The sequence below is a fragment of the Neolamprologus multifasciatus genome, chromosome 3, assembly GCF_963576455.1.
Source record: "Neolamprologus multifasciatus chromosome 3, fNeoMul1.2, whole genome shotgun sequence".
Taxonomy (NCBI): Eukaryota; Metazoa; Chordata; class Actinopteri; order Cichliformes; family Cichlidae; genus Neolamprologus; species Neolamprologus multifasciatus.
In genome coordinates this window covers 29,966,186-29,992,609 of record NC_140441.1, presented here as the reverse complement: position 1 = coordinate 29,992,609, position 26,424 = coordinate 29,966,186, and the positions used below count along the sequence as shown (strand labels likewise).

Below are 26,424 nucleotides of genomic sequence, written 5' to 3'. Positions count from 1 at the left end.
AAACAGCTGAACATGAGAGGTTTTTGGACCAATTTTGTGTTCTCCATTCTTTAAGCACCGGTTCGAGCACCGTTTAAGCACCGGCACCGTTTCAAAAGTACCGGTTTGGCACCGGTATCAGATAAAACCTAAACGATACCCATCCCTAGTTAAAGGTGTGCGCATTTTTTGACGTCACAGTGTGCGCCACGTTATTGTTTCGGTGAAATTAATTTCTACAATACTGTTATTGTTAAATGTACTCTCTGCAGTGTTTAAATGCTTACATATATACACACACAGTTACTGTCCCTCCACACATACGACTCGGTTCTGCTTCTATGCCCCAGCTTTGTTTACTTTTTTCCATCGAGGCTTCTAGACTTCTGATTGGCCAGCATTTCTGCACGGTTAGGAATATAGCGCCACCGGATTTTAAAACGAAAACGGAAAATCTCCGTTTTCAAAAATACCCATGTACGTGTGGACGTAGCCTTAGTTTAAACACATTTAAATTAAGACAGTGGTTTGTGAACAGAAATCTGTTGCCACCTTCACTTGTGCTTTTTGGTTTGTTTGTTGTTGTTTTTTTGCAAAAAGGTACATTTTTAAAACTGTTTTAGCTCAAGAGGCAGTGAGAGAAAAAAATGCATGACAGTGCCAACATACTTATAAAAGATGACAAAGTGTTTGAGTTGACCGATTAACACACAACCCAAAACTTGACAACCTCGCCTTTGCGTCACCTGTAACAATGATTTTTGACACCTCAGCATATGTCAATAAAGATGTGGTTTAATGACCTTTAGAATAGTTTCCAAGTGTAGCTGCATAGGCAGAGACCACCCTCACTTCAACTTCTGAGGCACACCCAGTCATTTTGTTGTATAAGCAGGACTTAAATATTACAGAAACCAACTCAGTACAGGAAAAAGAAACACAGGTCACTCAAAGTAGGCTCAAAGTTGTTCAAGTCTCATGGCTTCTAAACCAAAGTACTGGACAAATATTCAATTCATTGCTGCAGAACAAAGATCAAGAGATGTATGAGCACCAACATGGTGAAGGTGGAGACCGTGAGATGAAATCCTCTTTAAAGAATAACATAACAGACAACCACGCCACCAGATTGGCCAATAAGCTTATCCGGTTGAGAAAATGCAAGATGAGATAAGCGTTCGAACTTTCAAAATAAAGCTTGTCCACTGATTCTGTTCTGGCGCGTTGGATTGTACATGATGGTTGGTCACTAAAAGACTTCCTCCCCCTCTAATGCAGCGGTTTCTGTGAGGCATGCAGGTGGGGATGCAGACAGTCAGCTGAAAAATATGACGTAATCATTAGAGTGCGTTCACACCTGCACCACTTTCTGTTTAAAACGAACTCGGGTTTGTTTTACTCCTTGCTGTGGATTGTGTGTGGAGATCGGACAACGACAACTGCACGGACTCTGTCAAGTTTCGAATCTAAACTCTAAAACGGTTCGTTTATAGAGAGAACATGGTCCAGCCTCGACTAAACTACCAGGTGTACGTCGCAGGTCTGAGCAGAGTAGCAGGTATGCGTTGCATCAGGGATGCCACAGAGTATTGCAGACCTGGAGGGTACACACACTGCAGCAGTAAACCATAAAATCAACCAATGACTTCCTGCATTTGCTTTGTTCACAGCTAGCTAATAAGCAGACATTCTCATGTGGTTTGTAGTACGGATGTCATGAGAAGCGATCCGGTACTTTGTGATGGAAAAGTTCTGACAACTTGATGGTTTGATACTTTTTGATGTTTTAAGAGAATTTACAGTAATGTTTCCAATGATCGAGGAAACAACTGTTTTATTGATGCTCCCAGGCTGCAGCATTTTTAAGTGTAGGTAAACAGGTAAGTATAGGTAAACAGTAGGGGTGCAACGATACTCGTATCGATATTGAACCGTTCGATACAGTGCTTTCGGTTCGGTACGCATATGTATCGAACAATACAACATTTTTAATTTATTTTATCAACTTTCCTTCTGATGATGCTGTCTGTGTTGAGCGCTCAGTGGATCTGCGCTCGACAGTGCAGCCTAGGCGGAGTAGTTGAACGCAGATTCACTGAGCGCAGGGCAAGCTAGCGAGACAGAAGTTAAGCTCTCCTTGCAACATGGCAAATTGAACCTCCCCCACCCTCATTCAGATCTGGAGTTTGGAACTATTTTGGTTTTCATGTGACATATGACCCTGAAGGTAAGCGCGTCATGGACTAAAGTAAAACAGTATGTTGGATGTGCCACGCAATGCTCAATTACATTGGTGGGAACTAGTGTGTTAGCGCAGTTTGCTCGTTAACGTGTCCAGCCCCACGCATGGGGTGATCTGCGGTAGCTCGTTAACGGAGATTTGCCGTGTTGTGGCGTTAACGTCATTTCAACGAGATTAATGCTGACAGCACTAGTGGGAACACAACGAATATGACTGCACATTTACGCCGACATCATCCTAGTGCAAAGACAAGTGGAAGCAGACAAAAACAACAAGCACGCATGCTACAAACTTTACCCGAGTCATTTAGACAGCCGTTAGCACATGATTCTCCTTATGGGGACCTGATATGTTTAATATGCTGCTGAGAATATAGCCCAGAAGAAGCGTATAGTATAGCTTTTATTTTGGAAAGAGACATTTTCTGTAATAAACTTTCTTTTCCAAAGATGAGGGATTCCTCAATCAGATATTAATTTTTTTTATTACTTTGTTGTTTCAGCAACATTAAATTTAAAAACTGTACTTTTGAGTTAAAATATATATTTATAATTTTAATAAATGACAAATTAAAAAGGCATGAACATTTTTTTTTGTATCAAACAAATATTGAACCGTGACACCAAAGTATCGAACTGAACCGAACCGTGAATTTTGTGTATCGTTGCACCCCTAGTAAACAGGTAAGTGTAGGTAAACAGCGGGCATTTTCCATCCTGCTTTTCCAATGAGCTACTGTCACTGATGACACACTACCTATGTTGAAGCGTTAGTACTACTGAAACGAGGTGCCAGCAGAAGCGCTATAGTGCATTTGCAGTGACATGCATATTTGTTCTTTGAATGCATGAGCATGTTGTTCCAGTACTTCTCGAAATGTGGGAATAAAACCGCAACAAAATAAATGACAAAAAAAGATCCATCCTGATTTTTCTGTCATTGTTGGCCTGACTGTCTTCCTGCCGGTGGTCCGCTCAGTAAGCAGGTCATTTGCCCCGTCCATCTGTGTGTTCCTGTCTTTTATTTCTTTCATGCTTTCTCCTCTTCGTGTGTGTGTGTGAGAGATTTATGGCTGAACTGAAACCTCTCACCACACTGCACCGCACAATCGTCAATGTCTCACTTCTCTGCAGCCTAAAAAACACCCTGAAACATCTCAGCAATGCATTAACGGCACAGCCTTCACCACTGTGTGACCCGCAGTCACCTCTGTGCCAAACGCACACACAGAGAGTCTATTACAGGGGAATGTGATGGGTTTCTGTGGGATGTTTGGTTCGGGCTGTTTTTGGAGATGCTGTTTAGGGTGAAGTTGCCAGGGGGACAAAGACAGTTTAACAAAAAATGTCTTCAAAATGGGCTTTAAAGGAGTCGTTCTGGCAGCGCTGATGTGTCTTTGAGTGACTTTTTTTATTATTAGAATGATTTCTTTTTTTCTTGAATGTCCTTCTGTTTGCCTTCCAAGTGTCCTCTTTCATCTCAACCAAATCGTGTCTTTGTCTGCAGATCGAGGACGGAGGGAAGGCTGCCCACTGCAAGAAGCTGAAAGTTGGTGATGAACTCATTAACATAAACGGATCCCCCCTCTACGGCAGCAGACAAGAAGCCCTGATTCTCATTAAGGGATCCTACAGGATACTGAAGCTCACAGTCAGGAGGTAAACGCTGTGAGAACTACACAGATCCACGAGAGGTTCATGCTAGGGTTAGCAGACAGAGCTGTGGGTGGAGATGTCATTTGACAAAATCAGAAGCTACGCATACCTCTCACACAGACTCGGATTCGGTGCTGCTGCAGAAGCAGCTATACCAGCATTCGTGAGAGTTCCCGTAAATGTTTATTTAAATAAAAGTTTGCAACGGTGAGAGGAACTGAACAAGAACAAGCTGAGATAATATTATAATGTGTAATTACCTCTAACAAAGAACCTCGGCGAACGGGCTCACGAATGAGGTTATCACTGCAACATCGTTCAACAAAGTCCCCCTACAGGTTTGGTAAAGATAATGACTTTGCTGTGATTCTTGGCTGTATTTACATGTGAAATTGTGCTGAGAGAGAAAGTCAGAAGAATCAGAAAGGCTCTTACTTTGTTCTCAGAGCAAGGGCTTCATGTGTTTGCAGCTGCTGAGCAGTGGGAAACCAACGAGTGCAGGAGATCGGTTACAGAGCAGCACTGTCAATTTTTTTTACCCGGTGCTCCTTTTCTGCGGAAGAAAGCTCTAAAGGGGAATGAAAAGGCACCAGTTGGCAACAAGGAGATGACCTGAAGGGTCATTACTAAGTAAGGTTTGTCAAAATAAATCAAGACTCAGATAGTAATTGATTTAACTAGTTTATGTCAACATCATTAAAGTACTGAACAGTTACCACAACTCTTAACCTGGTCAGTGCATATTTATGAAGTCAGTACACTTCACCTTTAAGGTAAAGACCCCTATGTCCCCTATGAGCAGCACTTGGAGACGGTGGGAAGGAAAAACTCCCTTTTAAAAGGAAGAAAGCTGTGGCTGAACCAGGCTCAGGGAGGTGTTGCCAAATGTTGTGACTGGTTTAACTATTATCAGTTACCCGATAGCCACATTATGGTATCGTTAAGATAGTGTGCTTCGGCTGCGGTTAATTTACAAAGGGTCATTACAGCAGGTACCACATGTTTCATTTGGCTCGTTTTATACTGCGTGTCCTTCCTGATACAACCCTAAACCCCTGATTTGTGTCTTCTTGGAAAATGGTGTTGAGTATTGAGTATTTTCCTGGTTATCAGTATCATGTTTGAAATTCCTACCTCTCACCTGTCAGTGGAGCCAGAATCCAGGAAAAGTTCACCAACATGTAGCCACACATCTGAAAGCATCTCGATTTGTTCTCCTGATATTTAGATTGTAGTATTGATATTTTAACCTTGTGCAATGTACATTCACGTGCTTTGCAGACTGCCATGTGCGTGCTGTAACAGTGTACTATCACCAGGGGGCAGTGTCAAAAGAGTAATGCGGTTCACGCTTATGATATTGCCGGGCCTTTAGTTTGGTCTTCTCTGCAGCAGGGGCTAATGTTCTTCATCTTAGAAATGAGATGATGTGAAACTCGAGCTTAAAACATTTAATACGTCCTCTTCAGCCGCTGTCATTGCCCTTCAAGGCACTTCTTTGTGTTCGTTTTTGTTTTATGGCTTCTTTTTCTTCACGGTGAACAAAGTTGTCGCTTCCTTTCTCTTTTATTTTTCAGCCATTCAGCATTCGGCCTATTCACAGCATCATTCCCGTCAGCCTCTCTGCTTTTATTTTGAGGCATGTCAAGCTCCCAAGCTAAGATTGCAAATTTCAGAAAAGAATAATAATTTAAAAAAACAACCATAATAGTACACAATGAATGAATAGTCAAATAAACGGCACTCGTACATAAACTTCATCAACAAGTAATTTCGTGGCTTCACAGTGAACGTTGGCTCATTCGTCTTCTTTGACTTGTTGACCCCTAATATTGTGTTTAGTTTGATTCTCAGCATTGGGAAGGAAGGTGAGGGAGGAAGTCGCCGTCCTTTTCCCCGGTTCATCGGCACCTAAAAGCCGCGTTCTCACACATAAGATGTTTTTCACGGGAAGCCTTTGACTTTCAGGGTGTTTGAAAGGAAACTGATGAGCAGTGAGGGTTGAGTATAGGTGACTCTGCTTGTGTGTGTGTGTTTGTTGACATTTACACCAGCAGTTGTATATCCTTAATGCTTTATTTAAAAGTCATAATTGCCATTATTCAAAAACTCACAGGACTGTGTACACATCCAGCAACTGACACTTGCTCTGACTTGGACTTTTGCATTTGCGTCAACTCTCTTTAAGCACCATTTATGGTCCTTTCCAGAACAATCTTGCTCTATAGCAGATAAATCCCACCTGTGTTTTCTGTTTATCATTTAGGTACTTTGCAACTAGCATGCTTGTCAGAGCTTTCTGCTAAAAACAGCTACGCATTGTTTCTCCTAAGAACTTTAATGTTTGATTCATGGGATGTGTGAGATTGTGTGTAGTCTAAGGCAGCGGTCCCCAACCCCCGGGCCTCAGACCGGTACCAGTCCGTGAGTCGTTTGGTACCGCGAGAGTTGAGGCTCAGGTCTGAAATTTATGGTTTTCAGGGTTTTTATCATTTTTCAGCGTTATTTTGTTATCGTTTTTATCGTTAACTCTGTTTTCCTGGGTCTTTTCATGTGTGTTATGAATAAATCTTCTTTTTTCGGTACCGGTACTGGTTTTATTTTGTTGTATTTATCCGCGACACCTTAAAGGCCGGTCCGTGAAAATAATGTCGGGCATAAACCGGTCCGTGGTGCAAAAAAGGTTGGGGACCGCTGGTCTAAGGCGCAGGCTACAGTGCAGCTCTGTACCCTACACTGTAGCTTGACATGCACCTTCACAGAAGTGTAACTGCAAGTTGAAGTGGTGCACACTCCTCAGCTAGGAGTAATGTGCAGTATAAACACGCTGTATTGATTAACACAAGGATACACCTTATTGAGCCATAGTAAAAGGGTAGAAAATTGTGCACAAAAACACACAGACACACAAAGGGAAAAAAAACCCATCGTTTGTGTTTTGGCTTTGGAGCTGGAGCTAATGACGCGGACAGTTTCAGCCTGTCAACTGAACTCCACTTGGCATCTTAATGTGGATTAAAAAAGTGCAGGTGGAAAAAAACAGCAGATCTGAGCTCTGGCATTTAAATTGTCAGGAGCTGGACTCAACCGATTGCTACTTTGATTGAACTGTGAACTTCAGCTATTTATCAAGTTTTTTTTTACAGTGAGTTCAGATATGAAATTGAATTTAATTTGCGTGTCAGGTTTTTATCACTGACGTTTTGATAGTTTTGAATATCAATATAATAAATCGACGCAATGACAGGAATTTTAACTGTAATTACATTTTAACTGTAATTATTTCTAACAAAAATTGTTTTAATCTGTTCATTCTGAAAACACACCAGGGATCAGCATGCTCGAAACTGTTTTTAGATGCTTGCTTTTGTGCTTGTGCTGCACAGCCATCTGTCTTTCGCAAGAACCAACAGTAGTCCACAATCACGCCCCGATCAAAATTTCCCTGATAGCAGTTCACTTTTCTATCTTACATCAAATCTGTCCTGCCTGCTAACATCTTCAAGATTTGGTGGAAAAACACTTGAGGTAAGTGCGTCTTCAGTGTCATTCTGGCACTCATGAGCTGATATATTTTCATTGTGTTATCCACAAGCTCAGCATAATTCTCTGCTCTGTGATTGCCAACGAAATTCTGGATAACCTGTGTTAATGCTTCCCATTGCTGCTGATTCAGGACCAACAAAAACTCCTTACCTATACTTGGCATCACTTTCCTTGAGACCAGACTTATTTCTTGAATGCTGAAGGCATCACTGTTTCTGTCCAGCCATCCTAAGTTGTCCAACAGTTGGCATGTCATAACTGGGGAAAAATAAAACAAACCAAAAAACAGGTGATGAAAATGAGTTTGCAAGTGATACAGTTGACTCCTAGCAGCAAAATACTGGTTGATCAGTGTAATAAAGTGTTTCAACAATGGGCGCTCTGTTACGGGGACTCGTTCAGGGAGGCCGTACTTGTTTCTATGACTGCAAACAAGCAATTACTTCAGAGCACACAGAATGAGTAACTGGAGTTGAGTTAATGGCTGGCCTGATACTCTAAAATATTTTGGGGCCACAGAACCAAATTCTCAAGTGACCTTCTCCTGATTTCACACAGATTAGTAATAGTCATACTACCATTTGTATTGTTAAATGTCATTAAGAATACATTCATTTTAAACCTTTTTAACTTTAATACTTCTGACCCATGTGATGACACGTCACAGTCTTATCAGCGATTTGATTTGGGGATATTTATTCTGGTACTTTTGTTGGCTTGATTGACTCTGAGCCTACATTGAATAACCCTTGTTTCTCTCTTCCGATGTGAGTAGTCTCTCTCATATTTCAGGCCTGCTTTTACAACAAAATGACCGTGTGTGAATTAGTGGTTAGTGAGAGTGGTCCCTGCCTATGCAGCTACCCTTGGAAACCCCTTGGAAACTATTCAAATAGTCATCAAAGCACATCTTTATTGATATACTGAGGGTTCAGAACTCGTCTTTAAGAGTACAGGGGAGCTCATCTTTATAGGGGAAAGGGTTAAGGGCTATTTGTATAGACTAAACCTATATGTTTCATCTTAAATTGCTGCTCAGACCAATTAAGCAGCTAATAATATCAACCAGAGCTCTGAGAATTGCATTAAAACAACAAAAATCTAACATTTTGCCAAATAACTGAAGAAACGAGCTGCATGTTTTTCCATAACATCTGAAAAAGTTGTAAATTTAAGCTGTAAATATCCAGAAAGTCTGAAGCTGCTAACTTGGCAGTACATCTACAGCATATCTATGTAACCGATCAGACTGTTAGTGTTGAGTGTTTAGCATATGTGTGGACACATGTTGGCTCTCACACAGCTTTGGGAAAGCCCCAGCAGTCAGACATGCAACACATACCAGACACCAGCACCCACTGTGCGTTTCACTGGGAGAGTTCTCATCGCCAGTTGCATTCCTAAAGACATTTCTGTCTGTCCACTGGTCAATCTGTCAGCCTGAGCCTGCTGAATATGATGTACAGCGTAGTACGCATGTGGGTGTAAATACTGTTGTGTGCATACCTAACAGAATTAATCCGCCTGCTGCAGAAACAGGAGCAGAAAACCCGGAGGTGCTGGACGGCTGGTCTGGTTTCAAGGCCAGAACAAGGCGCGTTGCTGCCAAACAGCTGTCTGAAGCTGTCCAAGGAGACAAAGCAGTAGTTGTAACACCACTAATATCCTGGATTTACATCTTAAGTAAGTTAGGTAGTATGAAAAAATCAACGCCAGTGTGAGAGAAAAGTTGATAAAAACAACAAAGCGTAAGGAAACAGGGAAAACTATTATATATAAACATGTGTTAGATTTCAGCCTTCATCCACTAAGTGGCAGCAGTAAATGTACACTTGGCAAATTTGCACATAAAACCTATGAAGTAATCCTTCTATCTAAAGCTCAGATCCTACTCTTATTTGTTATGAAATTTGCATGAACAGTATGTATGCAAGTTCAGTGTGGATTGTGAGTGAGACTGGATGGATCGGTCCAGTCTGGTGACAGAAAGAGATCTGAGCCTGAAAGCAAGCATTTCATCTACGTTCCCACCCTTGATTTATCATTGAAAGAATGAGATTGCAGATACAAGTTGTGGCAATGACAACTTAGAGGCAGGATGGGGAGATTGGCCATTTGGTAGGGGCTCAGAGTCAAGCGTGTATTCCTCCACATCGAAAGGAGCCCGTTGGGGTGATTCAAGCATCTGACTAGGGTGCTTCATGGGTGAGGTGTTTCAGGTCATTATCTCTTGGCTAATTTGGGGAAACACCTTGGCCTCCCATCAGAAGGGCTGGAGATTAATCTTGGCATCTGTTGGACTGTTGCATGTTGGACCTGGATAAACGCAGGAAGATGAAAGGATAATGTTTACAGTGTGGGTGACGGCATAATATGCAGCAATTGGCAGGTGGAGGAAATGATCTTCCTCTAAAGGCGGTCTGTGCTCAGAATGCACATGATTTTTGCCGTTACAATGGTCACCATGTCTGAGGAAGCAATTATAGTCAGAAAAGCTCACCGTTTTATATCTGAGAGATAGACTATACATTAGTGAAGAATGGCAAATTAAACCAAAGTGCATGGAGTCTTTAAGAAGGATTTCTCTGGAAATTATGTACAGCAGCTAAAAGGAAAAAAAAAGTTCCACCTAAACTTATGTCCACCTCTGTTTTTGTGTGAATTAGAATTATAAATTGTCGTTAACAATGGCCATCCTCCACTGCAGTTGCATCATGCAGTCTGCACCCTCTATTAGAGCTGGTCTCTTAATTGGTGGGAACACTTTTATGTCCCAGAACAGCTGAAACTGTGGCCAAGAAATAGGGAGCCTTCGGTTAGAAAATGGATGAATTAACTAACTGAATGAACTTTAATTAAAGTTAACGTTAAAGATTGTCCCCCTCACCCTCTTCTGTGATTGTTTGGAGCTCAGGTGGTTAAAAATGTGGGCGAATCTCAGCTTAAAACTCATAAAACAGCACAGCCTTGTAAAGATGACATTCAGTATTATAACCTCCTTCAATCTGTGCAAGGTCCTCTGAATGAATCAGCATTTCTGTGCCATTAGCCTGCGTGTTTCTCTGTCTGTGCCCATAAAGAGGTATTATTTGTTTTTTCGGCTGGAGTGCTCTTATTTTGGTCACCCACACATAAATTAAACCCCCTGTGATTGACACGTTACTGACACTAATGACCAATCACAGCCTCTGTATTAGGTGGGACTGTGTTGCACTTTCACCCTGACGCTGTGCCAGTCACGTCACCCGCCTGCCAGTCTGGTTTTAGTCATTACTGTACAGGAACAAGGAACCCTCTGAAAGTACTGCACACACATACTGGCTGGCCAGGGATGATGAAATACTCACATTTTCACACTTGGCTCTGCTTGTATAGTTTTAACAGTGGAAAAGGGCCCTTAGTCAAAAGCCAAAACTCATTACCACCTCTTTTAGTAACACATAGGGGCTGTTGGTGCAGAGATGTAAATGGATGGACGTTCGTGTTTCTTACTATATCTTTAGTGGGAATGTTTAAAAAGCGTGACATGCTGTGGTTTGGTGGGACAGATATTTTTGGCTTGGACTCGGTGATGCCAAAAAGTGGCTAGCTGAACAGAACGTCCCTCTTTTGCCATTCGTTTCACATCAGACTAATTTAGTAGCATTACAGTGTTTGTATGAATACTTGAAACTGCAAAATGTGGAAGATTAGTTCACAGTTCATAAGTTTACAGTTTCAGTTAACTCAACACCCATTTTTTTATGTGCTTTCATTATAAAAAAAAAAGTGCAGCAGTGTTTTCCTGCACATAGATGTTGCTTCAGCTGGTCACCAAGGTTTATAAAGGCCTACCATTTATTTATTTATGTATTTTGTGTGGCACATTTGGCATTTTAGCATCTTTTTATCCATTGGTGCCTCTGGTGGTGCAGTGGTTTGCACAATTCTTGGTTTATTCTAGCTGGAGACACAAATCCACTTTGGGGTTGCATCAGGAAAGTCATTCGGTATAAAAGCATGCCAAATGAAACATGCCGAGCTGCTAGCTGTGGTGACCCCTTGTAGCAAGGGAGCAACCGCAAGTAGCTTATAACATGTTTTTATCCACCAGAGTTACAGGTAGTGTAAAAGCATGGACGTAGCCACTGTAACGTTACATAATGACTTTTGGACACATTTTGAATCCTCCATGTTAGTGTTTTGGCCACAACATGTTAGTTTTTAGAAGCTAGAATTGACTATATTTGGATAAGAAGCTATTGTGCTAATCCAGTGGTTAGCTAGCTTGCATATGTCCCAGTTACACAGACCTCGAGACTTGCTGGCAACTACTTGGTAATTACTGGTCATTTTGGAAAAAATAAGTATTGCTAATGGTTGTAAGTAGCTGCTGTAGCCCCATTCACACAGGCCTAGAGATCAGTCAGTTGCAAAGAGGTATACGAACTGTATGTGTCGTTTGCATTGAAAACGACACGTTGTAAAAATGAGCAGTACAGGCTGAGAATGACAGCTGAATAGTTTCTGAAGTTTGTGTCTTTTTCTCCATACAAAAAAAGATGAGGGCCTCATCAAGCACAGGAAATGTTTCCAGTTGATAAAGCACAGCCCTATCAGCGCTTTATAAGCTCATAGTCTGACAAGGCCTGAACAGCGCCCTCTTCTGGAACCTAAGCTTGTGCCCGTTTTGTCTTTTTGCTTGGCAACCTGAAGGGAATCTTTCAACCAATCATCTTGTTTTGTAAAAATTTGGCAAGACTACATTTAATTTACATTTCATTTCTTTTTCCCCCACCAAACTAAAGCACTGCTATGTTTTTACATCTGTATGCACATGTGTATGTGTTTAATAAAGGTGAGAAATGATCCTGCGCACTCGTTCTGTTATTTTAAGCTCAATTAAAGCTCAAATGGTCTAAACGGCCTTACATGGGGAGTAATATTGTGGATTATTATGTGCTCAACACGTTTGCCTGTGGAAACATCAGGAAGTCACTCACCGGGGGTCCCCTGTACAGTAGTGGCCTCTGAATAAATGGTCTTTTCAGCCGATGGGGCCTGTGGGGAAAATGTACACACTGTGGATTTAATTATGAGATGTAAATTCAGTGGAAGGAAATGTGGAGTTGGCGAGGAGAGATGATGATTTTGATAATAGTACTTTTGTGCAACTTTTTTTTTTTTTGCACAAAAGCACTACTTCTTTTTTTCTTTCTTTTTTTTGCTAAACTGTGCTTGGAAAGCTTTGAAATAGAGGCTTGTGTATGATTTACAAAAGGGCGTATTGTGTCTGACAGCTTTCCATTGCATTTACAGTAAGGACTTCACTCTCGTGCCTGTCAGCTGCTACGGAGATGTTGCATTTAGTCTGTTTTCTATCTGTTTCTCGCCATTCTTAGCGCCATTGTTTATTCTTTAAATAAAACACATTCAGATCAGACATACTACATTGTCCTGTTGCTGAAAGAGGAGCAGGCCAAAGGAAGGCCCACAGGCTAAATCTGGCAAACCGCAGGATTTTACTGGCCTGCCCAGCAGTTCAGTGGAGGGTAAGAAAAGGGGAGTGTGTTTGGGTCCATTTTAGCTTTTATTTTCAGGAGTGATGCTTTATGGCTCCTTTAACAAGCCAGCTAAGGGTGAAAGAGACCCACACTATTGTTAACTACTGCTGTATTTTCTCTTAATTAAGACAACCACTGTCTTAAAAATGCTTCTTTTAACAGAAAAGCAAAAAAACATGAATTTGAACATCATTTTATGAAAGACAGGGCAGTAAAGAGCATTTTTGTCCTTAATTACCCCAAAACAGCCCCAGAATTAGCCACACTATATAATAAAAGTCACACTAGCATACATGAAGACATGCTTATGTAGATATGATCGTTTGCTACATGTTATATAGGGGAGTTCTTCATGTGAATTCGATATGACTGACATATACTTCTTTTGATATGTCAAAGGAGGAAAATGCCAGTGTAAATAACAACGCTAGCTATCCATATGGAAACAGTTTGCTTTATAATCCATTTTACATAAATGTGTAAATAATTTTCAAAGTGAGCTCCATGTTGTAATGAAGCAGACTTTAAATGAGCGATTTAGATCATAAACTCACTAGAAACATTTTTACAGAGATTATAAATCAAGAATGAAACCAGTAATTTTCCCAGACTTCCGTACAACCTGAAGTCTCTGTGCAGCTAGGGGAGTCGCCCCCTGCTGGCCATTCAAAAGAATCCAGGTTTAAGGCACTTCTGCATTGGCTTCACTATGTCTGTCTTTTATGAACAGTCTGTAAATACCACCTGTTCCACCTTCCACAGTGGAAATTACCTGCGCCTCTGTACACCTGTCTTACTGGACTTTGATGACTTTCAGTAGACATTTTGAAGCTCTAATCCCTCTTTTCTAACTCATAAATATGTTTTGCATAAAAGGTTAGCTTCATACATCTATAGGAACATCATTTCCTCTGCTGCATTGTTGTATCTCTTAAAAATGAAATGAACATCTCATTCACACATTTTCCTACATAAATGAAACATAAGAGCTTTTTTTAAGCGTCTGTGTTCTCTGATAAGAATAGTTTTCCGTTTCTACGCTTGCCAGCCCTCTGCCCTCCTTTTCAAAGTGTTGTCACCTCTGAGTATTTTTGTCTCTTTACATATTTTGGGGTGTTTTTAAGCGAGTGAGGATTTTTCCAATATATTTCTGGAAGTGAAGTTTGGGGATGTTTTGTTGGCCCGACCTGGAAATGTCTCTTTTATAGTACTTCCTGTTTTCAGAGACCTTTTGTTAATTTCAGCTGCAGTGTGTGTGTGAGTGTGTTTTGGCTTCCCTCTGTGGTGGGCAGCCACGGAGCATGCAGGAGGACATTCTTCAACTTTTGGATCATTATTTCCTGTTCTTCCCAGAGTTTCCCGTCCCTGCTTCCTGTCCAGCTAATGTGTTAGCAAGATTTGTGTGTTTACTTGTGTGAAAAGCAGCATCTTTAATGGGAAGCGGACAAAGATCAAACAGTTTATTTACAGCGACTGATGGAATAGGAAGCTCCTCTGTACATGCAGGTGTACATGCGCCTATGTTTATATTACATTTGCCAGCCATGATAACAGTTACATGAACTTTGAAACCGGAAGAAGCATTTAAAATGTTAGTTTTATTCGACCATTTTGATGTGTGCAACTGTAAATGGAAGCACCAAATCTTTAGAACTTCAGTACCAAAAAACCCGTTTAGGGGGCGGCAGTGAACTACACATAGCGTGAATCTTAACTGGTGCGAAACAGAAGCGATTAATTCCACGTCAGTATTTATAGATAGAGTCAAACTGCTTGACTTTCTTTGTTGCATCTCACTTAAGCTATTTTGAGTGATTCCTGTACGAAGAATATGTATCTGTGTGAATTTAAGAGGAAAAATCATTTAATAAATGTGCAGCAGTAACAAAGTATTTTGGTAAAAGAATGTGACTTTACAGATAAAATGTACTGTGTCTTCAAAGTCTGGATAAACCAGTGTCACAATGTAAAAATGGATGTAGGTAGCTTCCTGGTCTAAAAAGTGAGCCTGCATTCTTTTTCATGCCCAGCAGGGGGCGACTTCTCTGGTTGCAAAAAGATGGGAAACGTTCATTATTAGAGTCTAAAAGCAGAATTAGGGGTGGGTTTTTATAATCGATTTATCGATTAAAATCGATTCTGGCTTGGATAACGTAAAATCGATTCATTAAAATCCTGAATCGATTTTTTAATATAAATTTATTTTGCCCGAAATGCCAGAATCTCTGGTGAAATCTCACAAAATTTCAACAACCATCAAACAGCTAAGACAGTAAATGAGAGCAGGAACATGGATTCTGCACAAAGACTTAAACACACAGCCCAACCGTGGATCAGAATCAGTGAGATGTTGCCTTTCTCACAGTCGGGGCTGAAAGCCGACAGCGCGCTGATTCTGATCTGTCGGCGGTCCGCGCTTTGTGTTCACGCCCTTTATGCGCTGATTCTAAAGCTGTTAGTTTTATCTCTCTCCAAACAATATTGACCGAACCAGCAGCAAAAGAAGATCCAAACTAGGCTTCACATAAACAACGTCATGAATTCACTCTGACTTTTATTGTTTTGCTTCGACCACGATGCACAGCTCTCTCTCGCATGCTCGCTCTCTTGCGCGCTCTCTCTCCCTCTCTCTCCCTCTCTCTCCCTCTCTCTCTCTGTACTGTTTTCTGCATTATTCGCTTGCTTGTTACGCACAAGTCTACCGTTGTTTACAGCGCTCGTTTTATATACTTCCAAAAATAAAACCTAATTTCTGCCGTTCAATACCGAACAAATTTAAACTTTTTAAAATTATGCAAAATGCAAAACGCTCAGCCTTGTCTCTAATAAAACCGCTGTAACTTCAGAGGTAATGTTCATATGTTGATTAATGGTTTTCTTTCGTTTTTGATGTACTGCAGAAAATTTTTATAAAATCCCAGAACAGGAAAATCACCTTCATGTTTTTCTGTGTTTGATCCTCAGCTACTTTGACACAAAGGCCTCTGCTGTGATGCTCACACCTTTGATAAAGTCTTGGTGTGTCAGCTTCCTTTTTATAGATACAAAAATATGTAAATGTACTGATCTGAATTATAATATTTCTGACTGTCAAAATTTCCCAGATTCAAATCAAAGTGAATCGAATCGAATTAAATCGAATCAAATCGAATTAAATCGAATCGTGGATCGAATCGATTCGGGACCCTGTGAATCGGAATTGAATCGATTCTAGAAATCAGTGACGATACCCAGCCCTAAGCAGAATTATCCAAAGTATACTCAGTGGCTAATGAATGGTACATCACTAGTTGTTACCCAGTGAACACGCTGTGTCTTCGGTTACACGTAAACCTCTCATTCCACGTCAGGTTTAACAACCAAGGTGGTGAAGGCAAAATTTGGTGTTTTTTGCTTTTAAAACACTTTAATTTAGATTTTGCTGCTCAGCGGGTGGCTCAGCTCATCCCATATAGCTTCCCCCACTTACTGCAAATCTGCAGACAGCTTTGCAACCACCTCCCCCTCAGGGCCGCCTTTCATACAGTTGATGGCTTATCTGTGCTGTGCTTGGGTCTTACTGCTGCTTTCCACGTACAGGTTTCCCTTTATGAAGAGGAATATGGGAGGTCTCAGTATAGAGACATAGAGCTCTTTTTCTCTATGATTTTGTAATAATGAAGAAGACTTGCAACATGTTGCAGAGTAAATGGTAGCGCAGAAAGAGCCAAAGAAGTAAAGCCTCGGTTTGGGTTCAGGTCTGTAATTTGGCAGCTTCGGTTGGGTCTGGGTGCTCTGGTTTCCTCCCACAGTCCAAACATGAATGTTAGTTTAATTTAATTAGAAAGCCATTGGTGTGGATGCAGGCATGAGTCTGTCTCTCTCTGTGTTAACCTACCTTTTGCTCAGTCTCTCCGCACAGATCAAGGTTATCTCGCTCTGTCATACCCAATTTCATTTTTATATACGTCTCTATAAATACTCTGTCAGCAATCTGGTAAATGTCTAAAACTCATAGAGATGAGACAACAGAACAACAGGAAATACCCACCGACTCAGCGAGGCAAAGGCTGGAGTTACGTGGCAGAAGGAGAATACGTAAGGAAATTAAAATGATAATTACAAGAGAGCCTGACATCACGTTTGATGATTTTGACAGCGTAAACACGACTTTATGACAAAGCCCTTTCATCTCGACTCACCCTTTCATCTGCGCTTCACATTAGTCAAACATTTGTTTTTAACCGAAGGCCGCCGTGGGGAGGAGGGAGAGGAGATGAAAGAATGGACCCAGGGAAAGTGGCTAGGGGAGAAAAGAATCCGGGGTTTGTGGGACTTCTCTGGTATTTAGGTGAAAGAAAATACTGACATGTTTTGACATGATTCCTGACTCAGATAGGAACGTGAGAAAAGATGACATGTAGCAAAGCTGCAAGATTTAGGCCATTAATTTAACACAAAATTAACTAGTAGTTAAATCAGGTCATATGAGCTCAGTTTGTGTGCATTGTCCCTGACAAATAAATGGATGGGTGGATTAACGGGGTGGCTGTCAGGAGGTAGAGCAGGGCATCTACTGATCGGAAGGTTGGTGGTTTGATCCCTGGCTCCAGTCTGCATGCCAAATTGAGCAAGACCACAGATGCATTGGGCATTAAACCAGATGCTTCCATCTAGGTGTGAATGTTAGCTAACAGGTAAGTAAATAACTTACTCTTCTAGAAGAAAGTGCTTGTCTGAATGGGTGTGAATAGCAGGTTGTAGAGAGTAGAAAAGCACTAAGTCCATATGTATATCAGTCTATTTACCATTTACAAATAGATAGGTAGATCTGTCAATAGACACATAGTTGATGCATGGATCAATGGAAAGATGTAGGGATCAATTGATTGATATGGATATAAATAGGTAGATGAATGGATGAATAGATGTTAGCTGGATCGGTTAGACTGATGGTAGATGGACTGATAAGTAGGTAGGTGAAGATATACTATAAGTGGGTTGATATAAATTAATAGATAGAAATATGGATCAATAGATCTAGATGGATCAATAGATGGATTGATTGATGGGCTGTCGACTAGTCACGATTACGTCGACTATCAAAATCGTCGACGACTGATTCAATAGTCGACGCGTCGTTTGAAGCTTTGTAAGATCCCAAAAGACGCAGGAATAAGTAGTAGGATTTAAGAGTGTAATAACGGACTGAAGCAGAAGATGGCAGCACTGCATATACAAGGATGCCAGCTGCCACTAAACCCCGAAGAAGAAGAAACTGTGTCCCAGAATTCATAGCACGGCCCAGCGCGACCTTGCTCAGTTGACAACAATGGCAGCAGCTAGTTAGTTTTAATATTACTCTTATTATTCTTTCTGGGTCACAAAATTAATGTTTAACATATTTTCAGGCGAGAATGTAGCTGTGTAAACCTCAAATATTTGCTCAGTTTATCAAGACACCACATATTTTCAAAAGCGCTCCGATGTTTTCGGAGACGTTTGTTACCCACTAGCTCAATAGCTAGCCGGGGGCAAGGCTCACTAGAGCCCGTGAAAACACCGGACTCCCGGCAAATCGTTTTCAAACCCACCGCCGTCTTTCGCTACTCAGGTTAAACATATATAAGTCACTTAGATAACTTAAAAATGTTATTGTTTGGCTTTTTTTTTTTTTGTATTTTATTTGTTCCTGAGTAAATCGGTTTGGCTGAGATCAAAGTTATAGTTTTTACACAGCTGAATAAACGTCAAGCAGACAACTGATTATCAGAAGTGTGAGATGCTCGAGAATTTACTCCGATGTCCTGTTATATTTTAAATAGTAAGGAGCAGACGGCTGAGTTTATTAAACTTCACCGAAACAGTCTGCGGATTTCATTAAAATTTAATAAACTATCATCTTGTCTTTATTTTTAGTTAGCACATACCTTAAACACTTAAAACTGTAAGCTAAGCTAATGATAGTTATATAAGAGCAGATGCATGCTGGTGCAATAAGCTGTACGTTTTACCTCCAATGGATGCATGATCTGATTAGTCGACTAATCGCAAAAATAATCGGTGGCTAGTCGACTATCAAAATACTAGTTTGTGGCAGCCCTAATGGGCTGGTAGATAGGTTGAGGTCCGTAGATTATGAATGGTTGTAAATGTATGTGAATAGGTTGACAGCTAGATAGGTCAATGGCTAGATAAATCAATAGATCTGCAAATCAATAGATGGATTGATTGAACTGGATGTGTGGATGGATGTGAAGGTTGATGGATAGATTACTAAATATCTCTAACTGTGCATAGAAGTGGTAGAGTGTGCCGAGCCTTTAATTATATTGTTTTATTTTATTATTTGACTAAGCCTCTCCACAGCCGCACTGCACATCAGTTCATTCACATTTTGAGAAGATAATGGCTTCAATAAGTGCTTGTTAATTTGAACCAACTGAAACCAGGTTGCCATCTGCTGGCTCCACTGTGGTTGTATTATACATAGTGTCTCTTATTTTCTTTAATAATCATTTTTTACGTCAAATGCTCACATGGGAAATGAGTGAATTATCAAATTTAGGTTTAGAAACTAACTCATGCAGAAAATGAGACACAAAATTGTTGCAGATTAAACTATATCCCGAATTCGAAGAAAAACTCCAGGAAATGCATCATTTTTAAACATTAAAAGTTTGCAAGATGACGAGGAGCAGAGGATATGTGAGGCACAAAGTGCTTGGTGATACTCAAACCTCAGAAAATTAATGGAAAATGTAATAGAGAAAAATTAATAAAGTAGATGTGGTGAAACTTTTTACCTAACTGGTAAAAAGAAATAAAAGCTAGAAACTTTACAAAAATAGAGAACCAAAACAATGTTTTTGTGTTTAACTAACTACAATAAAATAAAAGTGCAGAAGAATTTTAGTCTTTGCTGGTTTCAGTTTTATTATCACTTATTCACTTCTTATGTTTCACCCTTCAGCTAATACCTTTATATTATAAGGTTTAAAAAGATTAGATCTAACATTGAAACTAGTACAAACCAAGCTAAAACTAAACATTTTTAAACAATAAAAACTAAACTGAAACTAGCAAACCTACCCTGGAAAGTACTTGAAATAACTGAAACTAATGTGAATTGAAAAATTAACAAAAATAAAACATATATTTTTTGCAAAACTGTATTCACTGAGGCCTCAGTCAGGTACGTCCAGAGACCCTTGACAATCTCTAGTCAAAAAAATGCTGTTTCCAATGACACTGGCAGGTGTGATTGAAACATTACGGTTCTTTGTTGTGCAATACATGGATTAAGCTGGAGCTGTTAGTTTTTACATGTATTCTTGGCCCATATCCTGCTCTGTCTCTGCTGTGGGTTTATTTTTCTAGATGAAACCTTCAGGATCATTTAACTCCTTAAAACTTCAATATTAATACCAGAATTGATGTGCTTCATCAGAGTACAGTTAAATAATTTAATTTCCGCTCACAAAAGTGCCTCTAATTGTGAGTATTAAGCTCTGTTAGTCTTGATTGTTTTGGGGGATTGTAATTGAAGTGTGTTGACGGATAAAAGAGGGCATGATTACCTGGACATTCCCAGTTAAATTAGCTGTAATGTCAGTGATATCCTGCCTCACCTGTATATTTAGTCTAGCTCAATCAGTTCTAGTGTTGTCTGAATGTTTTACAGATTAAAACAAAATCTTAAGTTAAACATTTCGCTTCCTGCCTCGCACTGCTGTAATCTCTCTGATTTTGTCCACAGGCTGGCTGTTTTACCAGTGCTACTCTATTTCGCAGTTTGTTTGTTCGTGTTCATTTGAAACATTCTTCCTGGAAGAGAGTTTCTCCTCTGACAGCCCGGCTCATCTCGCTCTACATGGCGAGCGGTTTTGTTTCTTTTGTTGTTTTTCTTGTTAGTGAATGCTTGTTTGACTCTGTCTGATTTGTGGGCCCAGACACACACACACTCAAACATACTCAATTCTGAGGGGGAATTTTCCACAGACAGATAGATGGTTAAAAAGTACACTCACACACACACATCCCGTTGTTTTGCTTTTTTTTTTGGTACCACATGGCCCCTGGAGACCGGCGTAAGACTGAGATCTGCGGTGCCAAGAACCATGAAACACAATAGTCTGCCCCCCATCACTCCTTCCCAAACTGAACAATAGACATTCCTGGCATTCCTCAAAAACCTCTTCCTCACACGCAGATAAACACACACATACATACACTCTGGGTCTGATTAGAGCCCCAACTGCAAATGATTTTGGATCTGACACTGTTTAGCATGAAATATCGACACTGTGAACAGAAGAGAGCGTGTGTTTATGTGCTTTAGTCTGAGGGTGACTGCTCTCCTGCAAAATGTTAAATCAACAGGATGGACACCAACTTTTAGGTTGGAGTTCACTTTACACAAGCAGAGTGGCATGCCGAGCTGGGACTGAAACTGAAAGGTCTTTGTGACAGTGATGGTCAGATTAAAACAATTATAAAAGTTGCACCCTGCAGAAAACTGCAGGTAATTGTGATAATCTGCCAGCAGCCCTAGCAATTGGTGGTTATATCACTATCAGAGTAGCTTTGTGTAATCCACTGCTAAAAATAATCCCTATTTAACCAAAATGTGGTTGTTGTGAAGCCCGTCACTTAATCATTTGTTTGAAGCACGTTGTTATACCTTCTTCTGCTTTGACCAAAGTATATTCTGATTGGCTGCCCCTCGCAAACAGAAGGTTTAAACAGGAGGTGTGTGTTGTTGCTGTACTTCGAAAGCATTCAGAGTTAAGTATGGACTTAAACAGAATATTTAGAGCCGTCTAAAGTCTGATTCAGAGAAGTACGTTAATATTTTCTCTTTAACCTGTTTAGACGCCAATATGCTATGAGGCTCATTTGGTGGCATGGGTTCAGTACGCCCCAAGCTACTGCTCTCTCTCCTACTTTTCCTGCCCAGGTAAGAACTATATCTTGACTGATTTGAGAACCAGTTTAAAATAATTTCCAACCAGTCCGAGACCCATGTTTTGGATTATATTCTAATGAGGTATTTCTCTAATATCTCTAATGACATATTGGAAATGGTGATTAGCTGCCCTAACACTGTGTTGTATCAGCATTAACATGTGGTTGAGTCTCTCCTAAATGCGTGTGGTCTGCTACAGTTTATCTGTCTCCTCCGGCCTGCTTTTTATTAACTGGCCCATTAAACTGTGATACATGACACTGGTTTGACTCCCCCCAACAGACACACACACACGCAGATGTATACACACATAAACAGATGGACAATGTCGTCTCAAATTAAAACAAATTCCTAGGGGCCAATGTGGACACACATGAACCAAGACCTTAAGTGTGATCAGCTCAGCTCCAAACTTTAATTTTGGTGATTTCCCATAGCTCCTAAAGTTTATGTTTAGTCCATCACCACCCAGGGAGGTAGTGGTAAAAGATGGAGAGACACTGTGATTGGAAACAGGTTAGAAATGGAAGTAAGGAAGCTCAGGTTGTACAGGAGCCATACTAGTGAACATGATGTTTTCAGGCTTTGGCTTAGGCAGCTGAGACTCGAGTAGGTTGAGTGGTGTTCATTGACATGCAGTGACAGATGAGCCATAATGTAGTATGTAGTGAATTCACTGTTTTCATTTTTATTTTGTAAAATCCCTGTTTTACTTCAGACTTGGTCTAAATAAAATGAATCCAGTTAAAAACTTCACTTGATTCAATTTAAAGATGACTTATTTCTACTCATTTTCTGCTCCATATTTTTTTTATTCTTGCACGCTATCAGAGAAGCTTTGCATGACTCAGAGTCCAAAATAATCTGTATTCATCTTATACTGGGTCATGATGTAACTCCACCAGTTCATCCTCTGTCTGAAACAAGTTGTTCCTCTCCTTTAAAGCCACTTTCAACCTGACTAAGAGTGTCAGAAGACTCACAAAATAATCCTACAACTATTCCTAATCTCTCTGCCTAAACACTGACGTCAGAAATAAGCCCCTTATTTCAGTTTTTTGATCTGCACATACCGGGGCTGGTGTCTGTGGCATCCTGCATTTAAGTAATTATGTGCAAACTTGTTGGCTTTGAAAGTGATGGTGGAGCTGCTGTAATGTGAGGCGGTAGAGAAGAGCAGCCACACTCTTGAGTGAAAAGATAAGCCTGACTGTCATTCACAAGTTAGTCTGCTGCAGAACACAATACAGAGCCAAATCTTTTTCACATACTCATTAACTCTCACATTTAACAATCTGATGCTGATTTCAGTTAATTTACATTTCCTTCTTGCCAGTATGGATATTTGCAGATATGGGGCATTGTGTTACAGTTTGCAGGATAGCACAAAAAGTCTGTCATCAAAGCAAACCGTTTTCTTAAGAATCTGCTGTAGAGGAATATTTTTTAATTATTAGTTTTTAAATGCACACCCTCCTTTACCCTGCTTGACTCTAATGGGGAGCATAATTTACAAAGTTAACTTCCTGTTGTTCACGAAGACTTAAAACTAGAGACTGAAACCAAAAGCTTTTAAGGTCTTAAATGATGGGAGTTAAAGGCTGTTTTCCCATTCATCTCTATACAGCTGGACTTTTGCAACCAGAGCCATCACCTGGTCGCCATTAAAAGGAGTGCAGGTTTAATTCACTTCCATAATAGCTTTACTTTTAGATCTGGAAGCTACGTGCTCTTAAACACACATTATGCTTTGACAAATTGAAAAGTACTTCATTGGTTAATTACATGGCAATACAAGTTAATGTTAAAAAGCAAATCTATATATTCAAATAGTTATTAATTGAATCCCCTGAGCATTCATTCACATGAGGAAATGGTTTAAAAACTGTCCATAAGTTAAAGATAAGCTAATGTACAGAGCAATGATTTTGATAGGGTGCAAGTGTTTAGGTGATAAATTGTCATGGATAAAACTAGTCTTATCCTTTCATTCACAGTAAAAAACCTGAATTCAAACAGGAAATGTTCTCATTTTCTGTGGCATCATTTAGTGTCTGTGAGGGGAAAAAACAAGTGGAAATGCATTTTGTAACTTGGAACAGGATGTGTTTGACGCAGAAGAACTTTATAAACGTAATCAGTTGTATGAAGACACCTCATATGGTTGTTTTCTGATGATTTCTTTCCTTCGCTGTTCTTTGCTTGAAATATCAATACAACAAGTCAGCTAAGAGTGATTTCTGTCTCTTGAGGTTTAGGCTAGCACTATATAAGCTACTTTCAGCACTTTCTTTTGAATTAACTGCTGCGTCTTTCAGTATTTACTGATAGTTTCAGATCTTAATACCTGAACTTTCAGCATTTCAACCACTTTTCAGATTATACTTCATCTGACATTTCGACTCTCTTTGGCACTTAAACAGTGTGAGTACCAGACAGTTACTCAGTGTTTAAACTTCAGCTCCCTTATATGTCTTATCTTAAGCTGTTACTGCCATTCGAACACATTTCGTAACATAAGAATCTGTCATTTAAAGTTTTACTGTGCATCAGCAGGAAGGACCTTTTACTTCTTAGTTACAAACCACAGTGATGTTCTTTAAGAAAAATGTTGCTTAAAATTTTCCAGATTGTTGAATGTAGTAAATGGTAGCATAACGCTGATTTCAGAGACGTTTCAGCAATATACACAGGAACTGAAATTAACGGTGTTTAACTTAAGGATTGCACCACTTAAATGTACATCAGTCAGATAAAACCCAAACCCATTTGTTATTGGGATGGACTTAAAATGACAGTAAAACTGATAAGTCTGCATGTAGCTAAGGCACTGAGCCTGTGTCATTATTTACCAGAAGCAGATTTATTTTCATATATTACTGAACATTAAAAAACAAAAAAATCACAATTTGAGTTGGCACAGTGGACTAAAGAAGTCAGAAATTAGTCAAGGACAACATTCAACTGTTAAAGCTCATTTTCTGTTCAGTAATGCATGTAAATAACTGTAATTTGGCATCTTAATCAGAAAATAATGGTCTTTACTATTTTTATGGTTTTTTGGGAAACTGGTAATTTGAACATTCATGGATAACATAATGGTACAGTCCCAAACAAAAGTTTAAGACCACTTGAAAGATTGCAATGGCTGGATCTTAACAAGGTTCCAAGTAGAGCTTCAACATGCAACAAGAAGAAATGGGAGTGAGATAAAAAAAAAAAAATTCAGCATGCAATTTATTGAAAACAACACTTAAACTGAATAAGGCTGATTTACTGCTGATGAAAAGTTTAAGACCACGTGCCTTTTAAAAGGCCAAATCTGTGCAAAAATGTGGATTCATTGTTATTTTCTGTCAGATAGTCACACTGTCATGATATTCTGATGGCAAAGGCAAAAAAAATGTCCCTTTTTGAACATGGTTGGGTTGTTGAACTGCATAAGCAGAGTATCTCGCAGCACACCTTCGCTTCTGAGGTGGGACACAGTAAGACAGTCACTTGGAATTTCTTAAATGACCCTGAGAGTTATGGAACGAAAAGTCAAATGGAAGACCCAAAAAATTTCACCATCACTGAGCCGGAGGATCCAATTGGCTGTCCGTCAAGACACTGGATGATCTTCGACCCAAATTAAGGCCTTTACTGGTGCCAACTGCAACCCCATAGCCATCAGACAGCATCTGAGACTGAAGGGCCTCAAAGGCCTTATCTCCTTGAATGCCAAAGAAGACCAAGGAAGAAAGTTTTATTCTCTGATGAGAATTTTTTTTTACCTTGAAGGTCCTGATGGTTTCAAACATTACTTGCATGAAAAGCAGATCCCACCTGAGAAGTTTTCTACGTGCCACAGTGGAGGGGGCACCATAATGGTCTGGGGTGCTTTTTCCTTCGGTGGAACAGTGGAGCTTCAGGAGGGCTATGTCCAGATGTTGCAGAGAGGGTTGACTGAGGCCCTCATCTGTGTGGTAACGACTGGGTTTTTCAGCAGGACAGCGCTACAGTACACAATGCCTGCAGGACAAGGGACTTCTTCCAGGAGGATAACCATCCTGCATGTTCCCTTGATCTAAATCCAATTAAGAAACTTTGGGGATGGATGGCAAGGTAAGTTCACAAAAGTGCACGACAGTTCCAGTCAGTGCATGCCCTTCGTACGGCCATCTTCACCTCTTGGAGAAATGCTTTCTCTCACACCTCATGGAAACACTTGCATCAAGCATGTGGCAACAACTTTTTGAATCGATCAACAATAATGGTGGAGCTACTCAATACTGAGTTCATGTTTGGAACTTTGATTTCTTTTTTGGCGGGGTTTACAGGATTTTTTGGAGGTGTGGTCTTAAACTTTTGATCATAGCCTGTTTAAGGCAGTTTAAGCGTTGTCAGTTTAAGTGTTGTTTTCAATAAATTGCATGCTTAAAAAATGTTCTGTCTCGCTCCCATTTCTTCTTGTTGCATGTTGAGCTCTACTTGTTAAGATCCAACCATGCAAAATATGATATTTTTCTA

General features: G+C 40.1%; 1 protein-coding gene across 1 annotated transcript in view; it reads left to right on the top strand.

Moving 5' to 3' along the window:
• Positions 1 to 26,424, top strand: part of shroom4 (shroom family member 4) — a 103,680-nt gene that overhangs the window by 38,170 nt on the left and 39,086 nt on the right. The window contains exon 2 of the mRNA XM_085153777.1: positions 3,728 to 3,879. Coding sequence (XP_085009903.1) covers positions 3,728 to 3,879 — 152 coding nt within the window. The remainder of the gene's footprint in view (positions 1 to 3,727; positions 3,880 to 26,424) is intronic.